General features: G+C 38.2%; 2 protein-coding genes across 11 annotated transcripts in view; both read left to right on the plus strand.

Moving 5' to 3' along the window:
* Nucleotides 1-20,429, plus strand: part of LOC103489571 (protein unc-13 homolog) — a 68,189-nt gene that overhangs the window by 35,880 nt on the left and 11,880 nt on the right. For 9 of the 10 annotated variants that reach the window (XM_051090949.1, XM_051090951.1, XM_051090952.1 and 6 more), the window contains exons 19-22: nucleotides 6,946-7,017; nucleotides 13,015-13,132; nucleotides 19,166-19,344; nucleotides 19,441-19,507. In XM_051090949.1, the coding sequence (XP_050946906.1) occupies nucleotides 6,946-7,017; nucleotides 13,015-13,132; nucleotides 19,166-19,344; nucleotides 19,441-19,507 (436 nt within the window). The remainder of the gene's footprint in view (nucleotides 1-6,945; nucleotides 7,018-13,014; nucleotides 13,133-19,165; nucleotides 19,345-19,440; nucleotides 19,508-20,429) is intronic. The other variant, XM_051090955.1, reaches the window with a different exon arrangement.
* On the plus strand, nucleotides 86-1,212 carry LOC127151378 (uncharacterized). The gene is made up of 2 exons (XM_051090956.1): nucleotides 86-418; nucleotides 502-1,212. Exons 1-2 carry the CDS (start codon nucleotides 334-336, stop codon nucleotides 744-746), a joined length of 330 nt encoding a protein of 109 aa, XP_050946913.1. The 5' UTR covers nucleotides 86-333; the 3' UTR covers nucleotides 747-1,212.

The raw sequence follows: 20,429 nt of genomic DNA on the forward strand, positions 1-20,429 counted from the left end.
TAAATCTAAGTAGTGAGAGAAAAAAGGGTTAATCACCTTTAATTACTATTGAGATTTCCTCAAAAGTAATTAAAGATTACAGCTTTGCCTCCAACCAACTATAACTTCCTATTTTGGCCTCCACAGATCCTTCTCCTTTCGTTTCTGGTTTCTGCAATAAGACTAATCCTTCACAAGTTGACAAAGCTCTCCAAATACATGCTCCGAAATTTCTGAAGCACTATTCTAGGAAGCATACATGTTTTAATAATTTATGGAATGCCTTGCCAAAGTCTGAGTTGACTTGAGAATGTGACATAAAGTTACCATTTTCAGCCCCCTCTTGGAAGCATAATGCAAAGCCTTCTATCTCTGCAAACAATCTTGACCTTTTGGAGGTTTGCAGCTCCAAAATCCAGATTTCTAATTGTCTTTCCAGGTTAGTAAACTTAGGGTCTCCTGTCAAGCATTTCATATATTCAAAACTCCCCATTTTTAACTCTAAAGTTTATTTGTTTCGAGGTTCTTCTTGTTGTGCCGACATTGACAAACCAACCTCCAAGACCTTGGAGTCTCCATTTAGTGTCAGTAGCAAGAAGTCCCTGGGGTTTCCAAATGGTTTTGATTTCAAGAATAATGAAGAAGTTGTAGGGGCTGATCTTTCTTCTCTATTTGGTGAAGCCAGTGTTGTTCCCATCAAAGTTCCCTCGGAATTGCCCAAGGATCTGTTGCCCTTAATCAATGATTGTGGCATCATTTCGGTTTAATGAAAATTTGATAATCTTCCTCCTTCTCATCCAGGCTAATGAAGATAATTTCTTGACAGTTGAAAATTGCAAATTAGTTTTCTTTCGAGATTTGATTTCAGCCACCTTTTGATCCAATAATTGGGTACTTTGTAAGGTTTGAAGGCTGCAGATAAAGTGTTGGGATTCAAATATCTTGAACTCTTATTCAAAACTAGTTCTCTCATATTCAAGAAAGAGAAAAAAATTCTAATTGATGCAGATAGCTTAAAAGTTTTAGATTTTTGGATCTTTTGTATTCGTCATTATGATTTTTAGTGGAGGGCAAAGATCTTTGGAAAAATTTATTTGGATTGGATAGTTTTGAAGCAACCGATTGCCTCTTCTTGGTTTTCTCTTCTCCTTTCAAATTGAAGCATGTGGTATTCAAAATTTCTGTCTGAAGTGGGCGCTCTTCATTGAAGTGTTTATATTTTCTTTGTATTAAGATCTTTACTAGCGTCTCAACTCTTTGTTGCTTTCTTTCTTTCATTGTTTCTATTTTGTGATCGTTTGTTGGTCGTTTTCCCATACGTTTTGTCTGGGTTCATCATTGTTTAGTTTAGTTTGTTTGGTTGACTTTGTCTTTTTCTTATTTTACTCTTAGTATATTACTCTTGTACTTTGAGCATTTGTCTCGTTTATTATTAATAAAGAGGCTTGTCTCAGTTTCAGAAAAAAGAAATCAAAGATGCGTTTATTTTCGATAAGTTTTTCTTATGAACTTTTCAAACAGCTTGCTTTTTATTATTTATTATTTTTTCCTTCTCTGTTACTTCAATGTCTTAATCATAAGATGCATATTCTATCACTTTGTAAGACCTCCCATATTGCATACATATAAAAGGAGGGACAGAAAAGTAATTCAGCTGGACAGGAATGTGGGAAAAGGAAAATAAATGGGGGATCGTGCGTGTGGGACCCAGGGAGAGAGAGAGTGTTGGATAATGCCTATATATAGCATCTTTTGGGGATTGGGGAAGTAGGTTTTTATTTTGATAAAAGCTTGGGAGGGCGGCTGCTGTAGCCAAGGTTACCCTAGGGTAGACTACATGTTGGTATGCTATTTGTTATTGTTTTCCCTTGATGTTCTTTACTGCTTTAAGCTTATGACTGTATTTGGCATTATAAATAAATAAAACTACAGAGGATACTCTGTTTTCCTGCCAATAAGTTAGGTTATTACAGTTTTCTTTTTGGGAAACCTAACATTTGGTATCAGAGCCTCTAGAAACTGGGGGTGAACACGAGACAAATGGCTCAAAGATAGATGGAAGAAAGAGTTGAGGGTACTGAAAAGGAGCTCCTGAGTATGAAAGAAATGCTGCTGGAAATGAAGAAGGCTGTAGAACGATTGGCTGACGAAATGAAGGAAAATCATAGTTACAAAAAAAAAGAAGAGTCAGGTACCACATCAGACGGTTCAGTGATGAAGTTAAAGGGGAAGATGGATGAAACCGAGCCGATAACAGAGATCAATGGAACAGTAACTGACCGGAACAAGTACAAAAAACTGGAGATGCCGATGTTCCTTGGAGAAAACCCTGAGTCATGGGTGTACAGAGCTGAACATTTTTTTGAGATAAACAACCTGCCTGAGAGTGAAAAAGTCAAGGTAGCTGTGGTAAGTTTTGGCCAAGATGAGGTGGATTGGTACCGTTGGAGTCATAATAGGAAGAAGGTGGAGTCATGGGAGGATCTGAAGAGTAGAATGTTTGAGTTTTTTCGAGACTCGGGACAAAAGAGCTTGGGAGCAAGATTGATTAGGATTCAACAAGAAGGATCCTATAATGAATATGTCAAAAAATTCGTGACCTATTCAGCCCCACTACCCTACATGGCAGAAAGTGTGTTGGTTGATGCGTTTGTCACTGGTTTAGAACCTTCCCTACAAGCGGAGGTAATCAGTAGGCATCCCCAAACACTTGAGGATTGTATGAGGGAAGCACAGCTAGTAAATGATCGGAACCTCGCTTTAAAGCTGTCCAAAATGGAGTTAGGAATGACAGATTGGGAGGTAGGAGGATCATCTAAGGTCAAGAAGCTGGGAGATGTGGATAAGCCACCACCAAGGAAGACCGATTTCCAAATGAAACAGATCACCATACCTATTAAAGGTAACTTCAAGAAAGGGGAACCACCGGTGAAAAGGCTGTCGGATGCAGAGTTTAGAGCAAGACTAGACCGGGGATTGTGCTTCAGATGCAATGATAAGTATTCTCCTGGTCACCGATGCAAAACCAAGGAGAAAAGAGAACTGATGTTCTTCATCATGAATGAAGAAGAAGAGGATGAAGAAGGAGACAGCCAAGAGGAAGTAATCGAGGGAACCGTAGAGCTGAAGACTTTGGAACTTACCGATGAGGCTGCAATTGAACTGAAGACCATGACTCGCCTTTCCTCAAAAGGAACGATGAAACTTAAGGGATGGATAAGGCAGAAGGAGATAGTGGTACTAATTGATAGTGGGGCAACCCATAATTTCATCCATCAATCCTTGGCAGTAGATTTAAAGCTGGGATTGGATCCACACACTCCGTTCAGTTATACCATAGGAAATGGAACACGCTGTAGGGGAAAGGGGATATGTCGAAGAGTGGAAGTGAAGCTTGACGAAATTACCATCATAGCAGATTTCCTGGCGGTAGAACTGGGCTCGGTTGATGCTGTCTTAGGAATGCAGTGGCTGGACACCACAGGTACTATGAAGATCTACTGGCCTTCCTTGACGATGAGCTTTTGGAACGGAGGTAGACAGATCGTATTGAAAGGAGATCCTTCCCTCATCAGGGCCGAATGTTCACTAAGGACATTGGAAAAGACATGGCAAGAGGAGGATCAAGGATTTCTATTGGAGTGGGCAAACATGGAAGTAGAAACTGATGATACTTACAAGACTGATGAGAAAGAGGAAGGAGATGAAGCGAATATCCCTATGATTCGGTTCTTACTACAACAGTACACAGATATTTTTACCACACCAAAGGGACTCCCTCCAAAGAGAGATATCGACCACAGGATATTGACACTACCCGACCAAAAGCCGATCAATGTAAGACCATATAAATATGGACATATCCAAAAAGGGGAGATAGAGAAGTTAGTAGCTGAAATGCTGCAAGATGGTGTCATCCGCCCAAGCCGAAGCCCATATTCCAGCCCTGTTCTCCTGGTTAAAAAGAAAGATGGGGGGGTGGCGTTTTTGTGTTGATTACCGGAAGTTGAATCAAGCTACAATCTCAGATAAATTTCCTATTCCGGTGATTGAAGAACTATTGGATGAGTTATATGGAGCAGCAGTTTTCTCTAAACTGGACCTCAAATCAGGTTACCACCAAATTAGAATGAAGGAAGAAGATATAGAGAAGACAGCGTTTCGCACCCATGAAGGCCATTATGAATTCCTAGTGATGCCTTTCGGTCTCACCAACGCACCAGCAACGTTTCAATCACTGATGAATCAGGTTTTCAAGCCTTTCCTTAGACGTTGTGTTTTGGTATTTTTTGATGATATCTTAGTATATAGCAGGGACATCACTGAACATGAGAAACACCTAGGGATGGTTTTTGCTGTGTTAAGGGATAATCAACTCTATGCCAATCACAAGAAATGTGTGTTTGCTCATTCTAAAATGCAATATTTGGGACACCAAATATCTAAGGCAGGGGTAGAGGCAGATGAAGATAAAATTAGAAGTATGGTAAATTGGCCAAGACCTTCAGATGTGACCGAATTAAGAGGATTTCTGGGGCTGACTGGATATTACCGAAGGTTTGTTAAGGGTTACAGCAACATTGCAACCCCCCTTACTAAACTATTACAGAAAAATGCTTTTAAATGGAATGAAGACGCTGAAACAGCATTCGTCAGGCTGGAGGTGGCAATGACAACTATACCAGTCTTGGCACTACCCGATTGGAGTTTGCCCTTTACCATAGAAACTGACGCTTCAGGCAGCGGCTTGGGAGCAGTTTTATCGCAAAGAGGGCATCCCATAGCTTTTTATAGTCAGAAACTCTCACAAAGAGCCCAGGCCAAGTCCATATATGAAAGAGAATTGATGGCTGTGGTATTATCTGTACAAAGGTGGAGGCATTACCTATTGGGAAGGAAGTTTTCTATACTCTCAGACCAGAAGGCTTTGAAGTTTCTGCTGGAGCAGAGGGAAGTGCAGCCCCAATTCCAGAAATGGCTAACCAAACTCCTAGGGTATGATTTTGAAATACTCTACCAACCGGGCCAACTCAACAAAGCAGCAGATGCTCTCTCAAGAGTGGAACCAAGGATAGAGCTTCATGAGATGACAACTTCGGGTATTGTCGACATCAATGTTGTGTGTGAGGAAGTTGACAAGGATGAAGGGCTACAGAAAATTGTGCAAAGCTGAAGAAGGAACAAGAAGTGGATGGCAAATTCGAGTGGAAGAATGGTAGATTACTCTACAAAGGAAGACTTGTACTACCCCAAACTTCCTCCCTCATCCCAAGATTGCTGCACACATTCCATGATTCAGTGCTAGGAGGCCATTCGGGATTCCTACGAACGTACAAAAGGATGAGTGGGGAACTTTATTGGCAGGGGATGAAGAATGATATCAAAAATTACGTGGAGCAGTGTGAAGTTTGTCAGCGGAACAAATATGAAGCTACTAAACCGGCTGGTGTTCTTCAACCCCTACCCATTCCGGACAAAATCCTGGAAGATTGGACAATGGACTTTATTGAAGGATTACCTAGGGCAGGAGGAATGAATGTAATTATGGTGGTGGTGGATCGTCTCACTAAGTATGCCTACTTCATCACTCTCAAACACCCCTTCTCGGCGAAACAAGTAGCGCTAACCTTCATTGACAAGATAGTTAGGCGCCATGGAATTCCAAATTCTATCATATCTGACAGAGACAAGATCTTCCTCAGCAATTTTTGGAGGGAACTATTCGCATCCATGGGGACCTTAGTGAAAAGAAGTACAGCCTTCCACCCACAGACGGATGGACAAACTGAAAGAGTAAATCAATGCTTGGAGACTTACTTGAGATGTTTTTGCAATGAGCAGCCACACAAGTGGGATCAGTTCATACCGTGGGCCGAACTGTGGTACAACACTACCTTTCACGCATCTACAAAAACTACTCCTTTTGAGGCAGTTTATGGTCGTTCCCCTCCCCCTTTGCTATCCTACGGGGACAAGAAAACCACTAACAATGAAGTGGAAATATTGCTGAAAGAACGTGATTCAGCTCTAAGTGCCTTGAAGGAAAATTTGACATTAGCTCAAAATCGCATGAAGAAGTTTGCTGATCTAAAGAGAAGGGAGCTTAAGCTAAAGGTGGGAGAGGAGGTCTATCTCAAACTAAAACCTTATAGACAACGCTCCTTGGCACGGAAGAAATCAGAAAAATTGGCTCCTAGATATTATGGGCCTTACAAGATCATTGAAGAAATTGGAGCTGTGGCTTACCGGCTGGACCTTCCTCCGGAGGCAGCAATACACAATGTATTCCACATTTCTCAGCTCAAACCCAAGCTGGGGGCACAGCAAGTGGTTCAGCACCAGCACCCCATGTTGGCAGAAAACTTTGAATTACAGCTTCAGCCAGAAAATGTCCTCGGAATCCGTTGGAATAAGGAGTTAGGGGCTAATGAGTGGTTAATCAAATGGCAAGGCCTACAGGAGAGTGATGCTACGTGGGAATCAGTTTATCAAATGAATCAACAATTCCCTTCTTTCCACCTTGAGGACAAGGTGAATGTGGAACCAAGGGGTATTGTAAGACCTCCCATATTGCATACATATAAGAGGAGGGACAGAAAAGTAATTCAGCTGGACAGGAATGTGGGAAAAGGAAAATAAATGGGGGATCGTGCGTGTGGGACCCAGGGAGAGAGAGTGTGTTGGATAATGCCTATATATAGCATCTTTTGGGGATTGGGGAAGTAGGTTTTTATTTTGATAAAAGCTTGGGAGGGCGGCTGCTGTAGCCAAGGTTACCCTAGGGTAGACTACATGTTGGTATGCTATTTGTTATTGTTTTCCCTTGATGTTCTTTACTGCTTTAAGCTTATGACTGTATTTGGCATTATAAATAAATAAAACTACAGAGGATACTCTGTTTTCCTGCCAATAAGTTAGGTTATTACAGTTTTCTTTTTGGGAAACCTAACACACTTGTTCCAACAGCGATGGAATCCAATATCACCACAGCAGCGTCATGGAAGTTCAATTGTTGAAGTCTATAGGATTGTTGAGGAGGTATGGTTGTTACTCTCTTATATTCTTTATGACACTTTTTCCAAGTTCTGGTTGCTTGCTTGAAATTGTTTTATTATATTAACGGTTGCTATTACGTTCATGTGATTCTTTTTGAGTGTGTAAACACTGGCCTACATTTTGTGCTTGATAAAATGTGCGACATTGTACAGATGAAGGGACATGATCAACAAACAAACGAAGGGACAAGATGTAATTGTTGATTAAATTCGTTTACGTCAAGAATTTGACTGTCTTAAAGTTTTATTATTGGTTGCATTATTGATATATATTCTTTTATACATGTTTTGTTTTTTGAAATAGAGACAAACCTCTTTATTAATAATAAATGAGACTAATGCTCAAAGTACAAGAGTAATATACTTATAGCAAAATAAGAAAAAGACAAAGTCATGCAAATAAACTAAACAAAGATGAACCCAGACAAAACATATGGGAAAACGACCAACAAACATTCACAAAGAATAAACAACGAAAGAACCAAAGCAACAAAGAGCTGAGACACTAGTAAAGATCTTAATACAAAGAATATATAAACACTTTGATGAAAAGCGCCCACTTCAGATTGAAAGTTTGAATACCACATGCTTCAATTTGAAAGGAGAAGGGAAAACCAAGAAGAGGCAATCGGTTGCTTCAAAACTATCCAACCCAAATAAATTTTTCCAAAGATCTTTGCCCTCCACCGAAAATCATGATGACAAAGACAAAACATCCAAAAATCTAAAACTTTTAAGCTATCTGCATCAATTAGAATTTTTTCTCTTTCTTGAATATGATAGAACTAGTTCTGAATAAGTGTTCAAGAGACTTGAATCTCAACACTTTATCTGCAGCCTTCAGACCTTACAAAGTACTCGATTATTGGACCAAAAGGTGGCTGAAATCAGATCTCGAAAGAAAACTAATTTGCATTTTTCTACTATCGAGAAATTATCTTCAGTAGCTTGGATGAGGAGGAAGGTTATCAAATTTTCATTAAACCAAAATGATGCCACAATCATTGACTAAGGGCAGCAGATCCTTAGGCAAGTTCGAGGAAACTTTGATGGGAACAACATTGGCTTCATCAAATAGGGAAGAGAGATCAGCCTCTTCAACTTCTTCATTATTCTTGAAATCAAAACCACTTGGAAACCCCAAGGACCCCTCACTACTGACACTAAATAGAGACTCCAAGGTCCTGGAGGTTGGTTTGTCAATGTGGGCACAACAAGAAGAGCCTCGCAACAAATTAACTTTAGAGTTAAAAATGGGGAGTTTTGAATATTTGAAATGCTTGACTGGAGACCCTGAATTTACTGACCTGGAAAGACAATTAGAAATTTGGATTTTGGAGCTGCAAACCTCCAAAAGGTCAAGATTTTTTGCAGAGATAGAAGGCTTTGAATAATGCTTCCGAGAGGGGGCTGAAAATGGTAATTTAATGTCACAACCTCTAGTCAACTTAGACTTCAGTAAGGCAGTCCATAAATTATTAAAAGATATATGCTTTCGAGAATAGTGCTTCAGAATTTTCGGAGCATGTACTTGGAGAGCTTTGTCAACTTGTGAAGGATTAGTCTTATTGCAGAAACCAGAAACGGAAGGAGAAGGATCTGTGGAGGCCAAAATAGGAAGTTATCGTTGGTTGGAGGCAAAGCTGTAACCTTTAATTACTTTTGAGGAAATCTCATAATTCTGCATGATAGTAATAAAAGGTGATTTACCCTTTTTTCTCTCACTACTTAGATTTACAGCCCAGTTAATGGGAAGTTGGTTAAAATCCATGGGCCCCGGTTTCTTTTTAATACAGCTGTGACCAAAAGGGTTTTCATTAATTAAAGTGGAGACAGTTCAGATTCCTGCCTAATGGTGTTGGCTGCCACCTGTGTAACTGAACCTTTCATCTTCTCCGGTGTCGGAGAGTTGGTCGTAAAATGTTGCAGAGATTGAAAAGGGTTTCTACATTTTGGTAAGGTTGCAAAAACCGATCTTGGTACATTAAGTACAGGTGGGAAGGAGGAGAGATCACACCCCTCATCAAGCGAAGCTTCTCTTACCCTCAGCTGGTCAATGGAATTGCTGTGGATGTCGTGTACACTTGGAGATTTTTTGGGAAAATAAGGGTTTAGAAACTCAAAATCTCCAAAAATATAGAAATATGTTTCTCCTCTTTTGGTCAGAAATGTTGATCGTTGAAGGAACGAATCCACACTGGTTTTTCTTGACCTTAGTATAAGCTTCACTACAATTGGTAAAATTAAGGGTTTCAATGGCTATTTTTAGGAGTCCTCCAAAATGGTCTCTGATTGCTTCAAAACTAGTTCTACACCAGAAATCAAGAGGAAGGTTCTTCACTCTAATTTAACCTCCATAGTCTTTCAACATCAATGGCCTACTATGTTTTGCACTGGCCCATTTTTCAAATTTAAGGTGAAAATTGCCCCATTTTTGCCATTTACCTATTGCACTAATGAAGTCATTAAAGGAGCCTTGATCAAGGCTGATAAGGGCGTTTTGATCATAAAAGGGGTTAATAACAATGCCGGAATGGAATTTTGATTCCAGAAATTTGCGGATCAATCTTCAATCAGTAGAAGCAAAAAGTTTTGATATAGTCAAGAGGTTATCAAAGTTAAGCTTAGCCACCTCATGGTTTTTAAATTTAACCATTCTTTTTGAATTGAAGGGGGTGACAATTGAGACCTGAGAATGAACTTTATGATTGGTACTCGTGGGAGGTTCCATTTTTCCAGATCTACTTACTGATTGGTAGGAGATTTTGAATTTAACAGGAGCAACATAATTTTGTTTTTCCACCAAAGGTTGGAAGGGAGGTTTAATAAAAATGGCTGATAACTAGTGGGAGTAGTCTACTATGTGTACATACTTTTCCAGCATTCTACAGAAGGAGGATCAACCTTGCATATTCGCTCCTAAGTAGATTTTAAGGGTTGAGTGACCTCCTGAGTAAGGCCAAATATCTCAGCTGAGGATCCACCCCGAGTTGGCTGGGAACTTGAAGATCTTCATTCGCCCTTCGTCAATTTCACCATCTTTCTTGAAAAAGCAGTCAGGATTATAGAGATCAGAAATAGTATGCAAAGTCCTTGAGAGATGAGTTTCGAAGATTTATATGGATTTGCTAGCTTCCACATCTTCAATGATAAAATCTTCTCTCTTTCCAAATACAACAATGAGATTGATTAACTTTTCAGCTGGCAATTTCCATGTTGAGGGGCTCGTCGAAGAGGCTTGACTAAACCAGGGAGAAAGGAGGCGGAGGAGAGAGGAGAGAGGGGAGAGAACTTACCTTTCCTTTGTTTCCTAAAATATTCTTTTATACATGTTATAATTCTATTATTGTAAATATGTTTGTTATATTTTCCTTTTGAGGTTTTTCTACACTTTCCTTATTTTGTCACCATTGTTTCTTGTATTTATATTTCTGTAGTGAATGAATATGATATTTTGATTTTTGCTCAAACCTAAATGTTTTACATGGTATCATAGCGTGAGAAAACTAGGGTTTTGAGTAGGGTTTGAGAATTTAGAACCCTTTTGTGTTACATCTAAGGTCTTGTAGAGGGGGTTGGTTTATACTTTTGTCCACCGTTGCTGTCCTTGGTTGTTTGCCATATTCAGTCGCTGCCGTCTGTCAACAGCGCCGCTGCACCGGAAATTCATTCTCCTTTTTTCTTCACCTTTTTCCAAAACTGCCCAATCGAAAGAGACCCAGCTGCTGAGCTACCTAAACCCAAAAGTTCGGAGGCATCTGGCTAGTGCATTCCCCTGTCACCAAATCCATGCGCGGAGGCGTGTAGGCGCATGCACCGTCCTTTTCGGTTCATTTTCTTAGGTTTTCAACGGGGTTGTTTCCTCTCTTTGGTGGTGTGTTTGTTTGGGCTATATACTCACTGTTTGTGGTTCGTTCAAAGAAAAACATCTATTTGGAAAATTAAGGTTTGCTTCAACACAGCTTTCTTTTAGAGTTTAATCAGTATTTTCGTTTGTTTTGGGAGGTAATGGCTGACAAGATACCAGTAGTTGCGTTGGAGATGATTCCTATGATGTCAAAAGTAATTGAACACAAGCTGAATGGATCAAATTACTGTTCATGGAGATCAAATATTCGCCACTTTATTAGGAATATTGAGATGCAGCACCTGTTCTTCTCATGCTCATATTCAGCTCAAGTGTTGGGGGAGTTTACTCTCTTTATTCGAAGTTGATTGGGTTTTTGATGGTACATTCATCTCCAATGTTAGACAGATTATTTTGAGTCCATTCATTAAAGAGGGCCACGATTACTTTGGATTAACTTGTCCAAATCATTGCTCTTGGAAATATGGTTTGATACCAAAGGATATTCCATGATAAGCTCATGGTTTGGTCAGATTGAATGGACATTGCAAAAGGACATCTGCTTGGTGCACTCTACAAAGGAGTTTAGCGCATACTCTATTCAAGATTTGTGTTTGAAAAGAAAACAGAACTTTTCATTTTTTCTTAACAGGTGAGAGTCAAAATTTTATTAATAAAATCGAGACTTTATCTTACACACTCTATTCAAGATTTGTGTTTACATGAGTAGTCGTTTTTAGTTTGTAGTCTATTTTGTTTAAGGGTTTTTGTTGTTTTTATTAAATTCTTTAAGATGATTGTGTTGTGGTTATATTGGTGTGTATTTTGATTTTAGATATATTGTTTGGATTGTATTCTCATGAGTTTGGATTTCCTTTTCGATCAAAGTCGGGATGTAATGAGAGTGCTATGAGGGTGTCAACCTAGTTGAAATGTCCAGGTGTACTTATTGATCTCGTCTCTTCGTTGTACTCAAACATTACTTTATCGATTCCTTTTCTTAATGAAGAGGCTTGTTTCCTTGTTCAAAAAAAAAAAAGGTAAAAAAGCTTTTTGTTGCCGTTCATCTCAAGTTTTTTATGGCTATGTGATCATGGGTTGAAAACTTGCTTCATACTAGGTTAGCATCATTCTTCTTTGCTCTGTGTTCCTGGGTTGAAAATTTAAGTTCTATTGTTATGGTAAAAGGAGCTCAAAGCACTCTTGTGGAGCTTTCATGTAAGCAACCAATGTATTTTGTGAACAAACAAGTTTTTTGAAAGGATAACTTCACTATGATTAATCTTTCTGCAGTTTCTTAATAAATTTATCGCAAGAAGCTACACTTGGGGTTTCTTGGGAAAAACTGTTTAAAGAGTTTAATCTAAAGTTGGGTTTTTGGAGCAGATTCTAGAGAAAATGTGAGGATTTTATTAAGAGGTTCCAGTTTGAATAAAGAAGCTACACTTTTTTTGGAAAATGCTGTGAAAGCTATATTGGCAGAAATTTGGTTTGAAAGGAACCAAAGAGTTTTTCACGATAAATCATTGCGCTGTTTTGATCGCTTTGTTAGCACACGTAAATCTCACCTCCTGGTGCTTGCTCTCAAATGTGTTCGAAGCTACAGAATTCAAGATCTCAACATAAATTGGAGAGCTTTTATATTTCCATCCTAATCCCGTTGCTCATATTTTATTCTTTTTTTTTTTACTTTCTATTCTCTTACGGTTACCTCCCTTTTTGTTATGAACTCTTTACTAGTCATGAGTCATGACCTAGTAAAGATTCATTATCATGGCCTGGTATTGAGCTTATTTTCACCTTTTTGTTTTTGTTCTTTTGGATATGATGAGGTGGCTATTGGGGTGTTATCTTAGTTGAGATGTCTAGGGGCAACTTATGATCCCTAATTTTTGTTAGCTCTTGTATATCTCTCCTGTACTTATTAGAGCCCTTGTCTCTTTTTATCTCTTAATAAAGTGATCCGTATCCGTTTGATAAATTTATCACAAGATCTTAATAATTTTGTGACTACGTTTGGAATTGTTGTTGAGGTGGTCTTAAATGTGTGTGGACGTGTGCACATGTGTGTGTATGTACCCATCAAGATCGATTTTCTTATTAACATCAAACATGTTTGGCCATTTTGGGCAGACCGTGGATCAATTTTTTGCCCTCCAAGTTCCAATGAGGCTGACTGAACTTAATTGCTTGCTTCGTGGCATTGACAATGCATTTCAGGTGTACGCCAATCATGTCATCGAGAACTTAGGTATGTGTTAAAATCACACTTTTATTTTATTGCTCACTCACAATCACATTTTTATTCCAAATTTTCTTCTTCAGTGAAAGAACTTTATTTAAGATGAATGGCAGTAAAAAGGGTCTACAAAAGAAATACAGAGAGGGAGAGAGACTACAAGAAGTTGCTATGATTTTTTAGATTGACAAAGCAATGGATTATTAAAAGAATAATAGTCCGAGGATTTCGAGATTCACTTGGTGTGAGATATAAGCCTATTTGGTTGTCTTCTCTTTAGACGGGTGTTTAGTCTTTTTATTTGTATTTCTTTGTACTGCTTTCGGGTTGTTAGTTTTTGCTTTTTCTTTTGCTCCAAAACATTACATATTTGTTTATTTGTTTGTTTTTGTTTATTCTAGCTTGTTTGGATACTATGAGAGTGCTAAAAGTGGGTGTCAAAAAGTCTCCAAATCCTCTGGAGGACTACGACAGGATCTTTTTTTTTTCTTGAAAAGTAAACAAGTCTGTTTATTATTATTATTATTTTTCTAAAGGAAACAAGCCTCTTTATTTTTTGAAAAAGAAACACATCTCTTTATTAGATAGTAACAATAAAGAGACAAAGCTCTAAGTGCATGAGGGATGTACAAAAAGCAGAGAAAACTAAAAAGCTTAGGATCACTAGGTGCACTGGGACGTCACAACTAGATTGACAACCCCTAGCACCCTCACTCATCGTGATATAGAAAACACAAAACTAACTGAAAGCTGTTACATCAAGAACCTCAAGCCCAACTTGGGCTGAGGCAGTACAAAAGCCTAGCACCGATAAGAGCAGAAAATAAAAAACAAAATGCAATAGACTCAATATTAAATTAGAAAAAAAAGGCCTGCTAGTTTAATTGAATCGCTTGTGAGGAGTAATCGTGGAAACCCTTGGATGTGGAACCCTATGACGAAGTCTTGAGCCGAGCAAACTCAAAACAATCATACCAGCTTGAGGCCTTGTTGTGTAACACCCACTGATTTCTTTCGAACCATAGTTCTACTAGTAAAGACTTGACCTTGTTGCACCATAATAGTAAAGTGGTTTTCTTCGTGGCTGGACCAGACAAAATTTGCAGCACATTATCCCTTAAGTTGTCATCAAAAGCCCAACTCAGACTAAAAATTTGCAGCAACTGGGACCAACAGTTTGCAGCATAAGGGCAGCCAAAAAAGATGTGTTGAAGGTCTTCCTATCGATTACAGCGGAGAGGGCATATGTCGGGCGAAATATAGTGGAAAGGGAGCCTTTTTGCAATATTGAAGCACAGTTTAAGTTTCCAAGCCTCTTGATTAATATAAATAGTGAAACTAAAGCTCAAAGTACAAGAGAATTATACGATCAGCAAGAAAGACTAAGGTCAATAGGCGCAATTGGATCTCAACTAGGTTGGCACCCCCTTAGCACCTTCATTATCTCCAAACGTACAAAAATACTTTCCTAGGCTGAACAAAGCCTATACATCTGTGTCCACTAAAACATATGGTTCAAGGGAGGATAAAAGAAAACAAGTACAAGAAATGCTAAAAGATAATAAGTAAAACTAAGTTAAAAAACATATAGTTCAAGGGAAGACAAATGAGAACAGTTACAGAAATGCTGAAAGATAATTTTTTTTTTTGAAACAGAGACAACTTCTTTATTAATAAGAACTCAAAGTACAAGAGAGTTATACAAAGAGAGCAACAAAGAAGTTGTAATCAAGGGAATCGTAGAGGGATCAGGAGGCGCATCTAGACATCTCAACTAGGTTGACAACCCCATAGCGGTAAGCATCATATTCCGAGCAAACACATAAAAACCAAACAAAGGTACAATAATAAAACGTCTAGCTTATTACAAAGGTCCAGAAGACAATACAGGACCAGAAAAACAGAAAGAAAACAATAGGGAAGGCCCAAAAATACAATCTCAAAATTAAAGGCTAAACAGGGGCAATCCTTCAAAGCTTCAAAATGCTGAAAAGAGCTTCAGATTGTGTAATCTGCAAACAATGGATCTGATACAGCAACTATCAAGCAAGTTGAGTGAGAAAAACATACTAGTGAGGCAAATGTCTTGGATGGAATAATTAACGAACTCCTTTTTTAACACCAAGCTACATCTTTAAGATCTACTGCACACATAATTTTCCCATATTATATATTTCTAGGTAAAATCGAACCCGACAGACGTTGAACCACACTAGCGCTTAGTGAACGATCAAATACCCAATCTAAATTGAACAATGAGAAAATCCTTACCCGCAGAAGGAAGAGACGGGGCAGTGCAAAAAAATATGTGGAAGATTCTCACTAGCCTTCAAACATAGAGGACAGATCGAAAGAGAGAGGCTCTTATTGGGGGATTTCTTTTGCAAAACTTTTGAACTGTTAAGGGACCCGAAGACCATAATCCAAATCAAAATGTTAATTCTCCATGGGCTGCCTGATTTCCAAATTGCTGAAAAAAGACGTTTATCCATGGGGGAGGCAGTTTTCATGTGAGCCAAAAGAGACTTAACGGTAAATCGGCCATAGGGATCAATGGACCATGATCTATAATCGTCGGAATTAACTACTTCTTCAGCTGAGAGGAGGGATAGTAGTGATTGAAATTCTACAATTTCATCATCTTTCAAACATCTTCTAAAGGCCAGAGACCAAGATGAAGTATCATGGTCCCAATGTGCTGCTACTAAACTAGTGGGCAAAAGAGCCATTCTAAGGAGCCTAGAGATTTGCTCCTTGATGGGGGTATTACCAACCCAAGGATCTGTCTAAAAACCGATTCTACGTCCGTTACCAAGATTAAAGGAGGCTAATGAGTCAACTGACCTCCAAACCCTAGCCATGTTAACCCAAGGACTCCTTTAGGTTGTTACCAGACTTCCCTTTAGTAAACCAATCAAAAGCTTCCTTACCGTGGATGCTTCTAATTATTTGCCTCCAAAGAGTTGACTCTTCTTTTGAGAATCTCCAATCCCATTTAGCAAGCAAAGCAGTGTTATGGATTTTAATTCCTGTTAGGCTGAGACCCCCATCTTTTAAAGGTGATGAAACCTTGTTCCATTTACACAACTTCATGATTCTTAATCAGCCATTGCTTCTGTATTGAAGAGGGTGCATAGACTGGCACTTGAACCTTCCTGTTTTGACTAGGAATCAGGCCTGTTGCCTTAATTTTAGACCTTGGAACAGGGGAATTAGAAAGACTTGATTTCCACATAACTTAGTTTCCTACTCAAATTCGGAGAAGGAATCTTGGAGGTATTATCAGAATACCATCTAGCTTAATCCAATTTTTTGACAAACTTGCCCAGCATCGAGCAAAACAGCTTCCAACCTTGCTGCTCATTACCTAAGCGCACTCTAATATTGAAAAGTCCCTTTGAATAAGGCCAGTGATCCCAACTTAGGATCCAACCAGACTTAGCTTGAAACTTTGAAATTCTCAATCTTCCTCTGTCGATGTCTCCAAGTTTCTTGAAATGTTTGTCTGTCGGAATTCTGATTAGATCAATTAAAACTAACAGGGTCCATCTAAGTTGGCTAACAGAAAGAGAGATGCTTTTGCCGGCGTCGACATCTTCGATAAAACAACGATCTTCCTCTTGCCAAATGCAGTAGCGTGACTGATCAATTTTACAACTAACAGCCTCTATGATGTGCTCTGGGACTTAACGGAGAGGAAGGCTGAAAAACCAGGCTGTCAGAGAGGGGAGGAGGGAGAAGGGAGGAGAGAGGGGAGAGAACTTACCTTCCAGCAAACCTGTCCTTGAGGATTTGATATGCTGAAAGATAATAAGTAAAACTAACTAAGAAAAGTACAAGGCATCATAGAGCCCACAATTAAGCTGGAAAAATAAAAGCTCGACTCATGTTGAACTCTTGAATACTATAGCTATCAAAGCACTTTAAGAGTGTGCACCACGATGAAGCATTTCAATAGGCGACTTTGTAATTATCCCACCATCTAAGTGTTTTGTCATGAAAAACCCTTTGATTCTTTTTTTCTTTTTCCTTCTTGAATCGGAGGCAAGCCTCTTTATTAATGAAGTGAGGTCCAAATGGAAGATGCAACACGTTTCCTCGAAGATCTTCACTAAACACCCAAGAGAAATTGAAAACAGGGAACAATTTCACCCAACAACTAGTTTGTTACGAAATCAACAATTAAGTAGTACAAAAACGTATAAAGATTGACACTGAGATATACGTGGTTCATTAATAGTGTGTTAGCTAGAGTCACAATATCACGACTTGAATTTATTTGTAAAGAATCTAGAGAACTAAATGAGGTAAGTATGCTCTCTCCTCTCTTTTGTTTCCTTCCACCATCTTCTCTTTCCTTTCGCTGTCTTCTCTTTTGAACTTCCGCTGCGATTTCTACGACATTTCTTCCTTTCCTCTTGTATTCTCCTACTTCACCTCCTGTTTTTCTCTGGAGTGGTTTCCGGACTATCTACATTTCAATGGAAGTAATAAGCTGTAAAACTCTTCATTCGCATTTTTGTGTCGGGTTGCATAATGACCGCTTTCACATGGAAGATGTGGAAGCTCAACTTTCTCTAATCGTCTCAAAAATCCATCTGAATTGGTTCCTCAAAGGGACTGCAGAGTTAGTCCGGGGCTTCGAAATTTGGGGAGTTAGATTGTGGGAGAACAAAGCTCTCGAAGTTCAAATCCGAAAATGGATGGGTTTTATGTTGCAACTTCTGGTGGACGCTCAACCATTCAGGTTTTTTCAAGGGATGATAAAGAGGGGTGGTTATCCTTTCTCTAGATGTTGGAAAGATTTTTATTAAATGTGGAATATAGGAAATGGTTTTCGAGCCATTGTCTTTTTTTTTTTTCCTTTGAAACGGAGACAAGGCTAATGCTCAAAGTACAAGAATATTACACTAAGAGCAAAATAAGAGAAAGACAAGCATCCAAACAAACTATACAAAGATGAACTCAGCCAATACAAAAGAGAAAATGATCTATAAATGATCTCAAAGGAGAAACAACGAAAGAACGAAAACGATCTACAAACGATCACAAAGGAGAAACAATAAAAGAACCATAGCAACAGAGAATTTAAACATTAGTAAAGAGCTTAATACAAATAAAATATAAATACTTTGACGAAAAGCACCCACTTCAGACTGAAGTATTTTGAATTCCGCATGCTTCAATTTGAAAGGAAAAGGGAACACTAAGAAGATGCAATCGGCTACTTCAAAACTATCCAACCCAATTTTTCTTTCTTTCTATTTTTTTTGCTCAGGGATCTTTTCCCTCCAATAATAATCATGATGACGAAGACAAAACATCCATAAAGTTAACTTTTAAGCTAACAACATCAATTAGGATATTTTACTCTTTCTTGAATATGAGTACTAGTTGTTACAAATTTCTTTATCTGTAACCTTCAAACCTTACAAAGTACCCGATTATTGGACCAAAAGGTGACTGAAATCATATCTCAAAGGAAGACTAATATGCATTTCTCTACTATCATTGACAAGACATTTTTTAGACAGCCGGTTGCTTCTCTTTCTTCTCTCGTCTGGAAGATTTGGGCGTGCAAGTTTTTTATATTCGAATGGGCTCCTCTTGAGAGAGTTTTTAAGTTCTGCTTTATATTTAGCTTTTTCTGTTAGTATAATATTCTTGTACTTTGAGCGTAAGTCTTATTTATTATTACTAATAAAGATGCTTATTTCCGTATAAAAGAAAACTAGTGTGTTAGCTACGTTCGTGAGGTGGAGGGGAACAATTTTATTAGAGAGATTTTTCACAATATAATATAGCGCCACTAGGTTAAAGAGTTCATAAATTGCAGTTCTTAAACCTAGGGTAAAAAATGTAAATAACTCATAAATAAGTACATGTGCTCAATTACCGAATTCAAGACATTTACAACATTTCTCTCCTCATTTGGGAGAATAATCATTTTGATGAAAAATTAGACTTTTGGTTTAAACCACCTACTAATTATGTTATTAAATTTGCAAACTGCACGATGCATGGCTATCTAATTTGTTCATGCAGCAAGCAAGGAGGATCTCATTCCGCCACCTCCAATTCTCACAAGATACAAGAAGGAAGCTGGAATAAAAGCTTTTGTGAAGAAGGAGAAATTTGACACCAAGATGTCTGATGAAAGAAGATCTACTGAAATTAACGTGTTGACTACACCAACATTATGCGTTCAGTTGAATACATTATATGTGAGTTTCAGTTCATTTTCCTGTAGACTAGTTTCATTCATTCATTTCCTATTCCTGAAGTTGTAATGATATTATTGTCTATGGCCATTCACACAGTATGCAATTAGCCAGCTGAACAAATTGGAGGACAGTATCTGGGATCGTTGGACAAGCAAAAAAAATCGTATAGCTATCTATCTTCATTATTATTTCTTAAATATATTATCTTTTTTTTTAGAAGGAAATGTAGCAATCATATATGTTTTTTTTTTCTTAAAGGATACGTAGAGCTCTTATATGCTTAAATATGTTTTGCTCAATGTGTGATATTTTTTTCCTTCAGGTTGGTGGAAACGCTATTGTAGAAAATGATTTAGTTATAGGAAGATGAAGAATCCTTTCAATCAGTTAAAACTAACTGAAATTTTCCTTATGCAAAGTATAAAAAATGTTCTAAATTGTAAGCCGAAAAGGGAGATTGAAAATTTTCATCTTTGTCTAATAAATTATTGGGTATCTCCTGCTGAGTAGTTAAAACGAGTCTGAAATCGCAGACTTCCAGATTGCATGTTCATTTAGTAGTCTACATTTTACAACCAAAATTTGCACCTAGACAATTGAACATCATATGGGCAATGCAAAAATAATAAATGAACGAATTTCAGGTTCCATAATTTCTATATGTGGAATGCATCCTTTGAGATAAAAGTATGGCCCTTTCCCCCATTGAATTAACCCTCATGCCAAATGTTTGTTTCATTCCGTAACTCCGTAATTCCTATGGTTAGATTGTTATCTCTTGCCAAACGTTGTCTTTGATTTTGAATTGTTGAATTTTTGGATTTTTGTTTTTGTTTCCTATCATGTATTTTGAGCAAGAGTATCATTTATAAATGGGAAGCCAAGAGACTGAATCACAGCATCTAGAGGTATCCGTCAAGGAGGGACCCCCTTTCGCCCTTCCTATTTTTCCTTGTAAGTGAGGTTTTAGTAGCCATTATCAATAAACTCCACATAAATGGACAGTATGAGGATTTCCTTGTTGGTAAGGGCTTGATTCATCTTCCCTTGCTACAATTCGCCAATGACACACTCCTTTTTTTGCA

The sequence above is a fragment of the Cucumis melo genome, chromosome 10 (assembly GCF_025177605.1).
Source record: "Cucumis melo cultivar AY chromosome 10, USDA_Cmelo_AY_1.0, whole genome shotgun sequence".
Taxonomy (NCBI): Eukaryota; Viridiplantae; Streptophyta; class Magnoliopsida; order Cucurbitales; family Cucurbitaceae; genus Cucumis; species Cucumis melo.

Excerpts from the sequence above, each read along its gene's own strand:
- LOC127151378 (XM_051090956.1), top strand. The coding sequence starts at position 334 with ATGCAAAGCCTTCTATCTCTGCAAACAATCTTGACCTTTTGGAGGTTT. Across the intron at positions 419-501 it reads ATTTCTAATTGTCTTTCCAG|GTTCTTCTTGTTGTGCCGAC; the intron begins GTTAGTAAACTT and ends ATTTGTTTCGAG.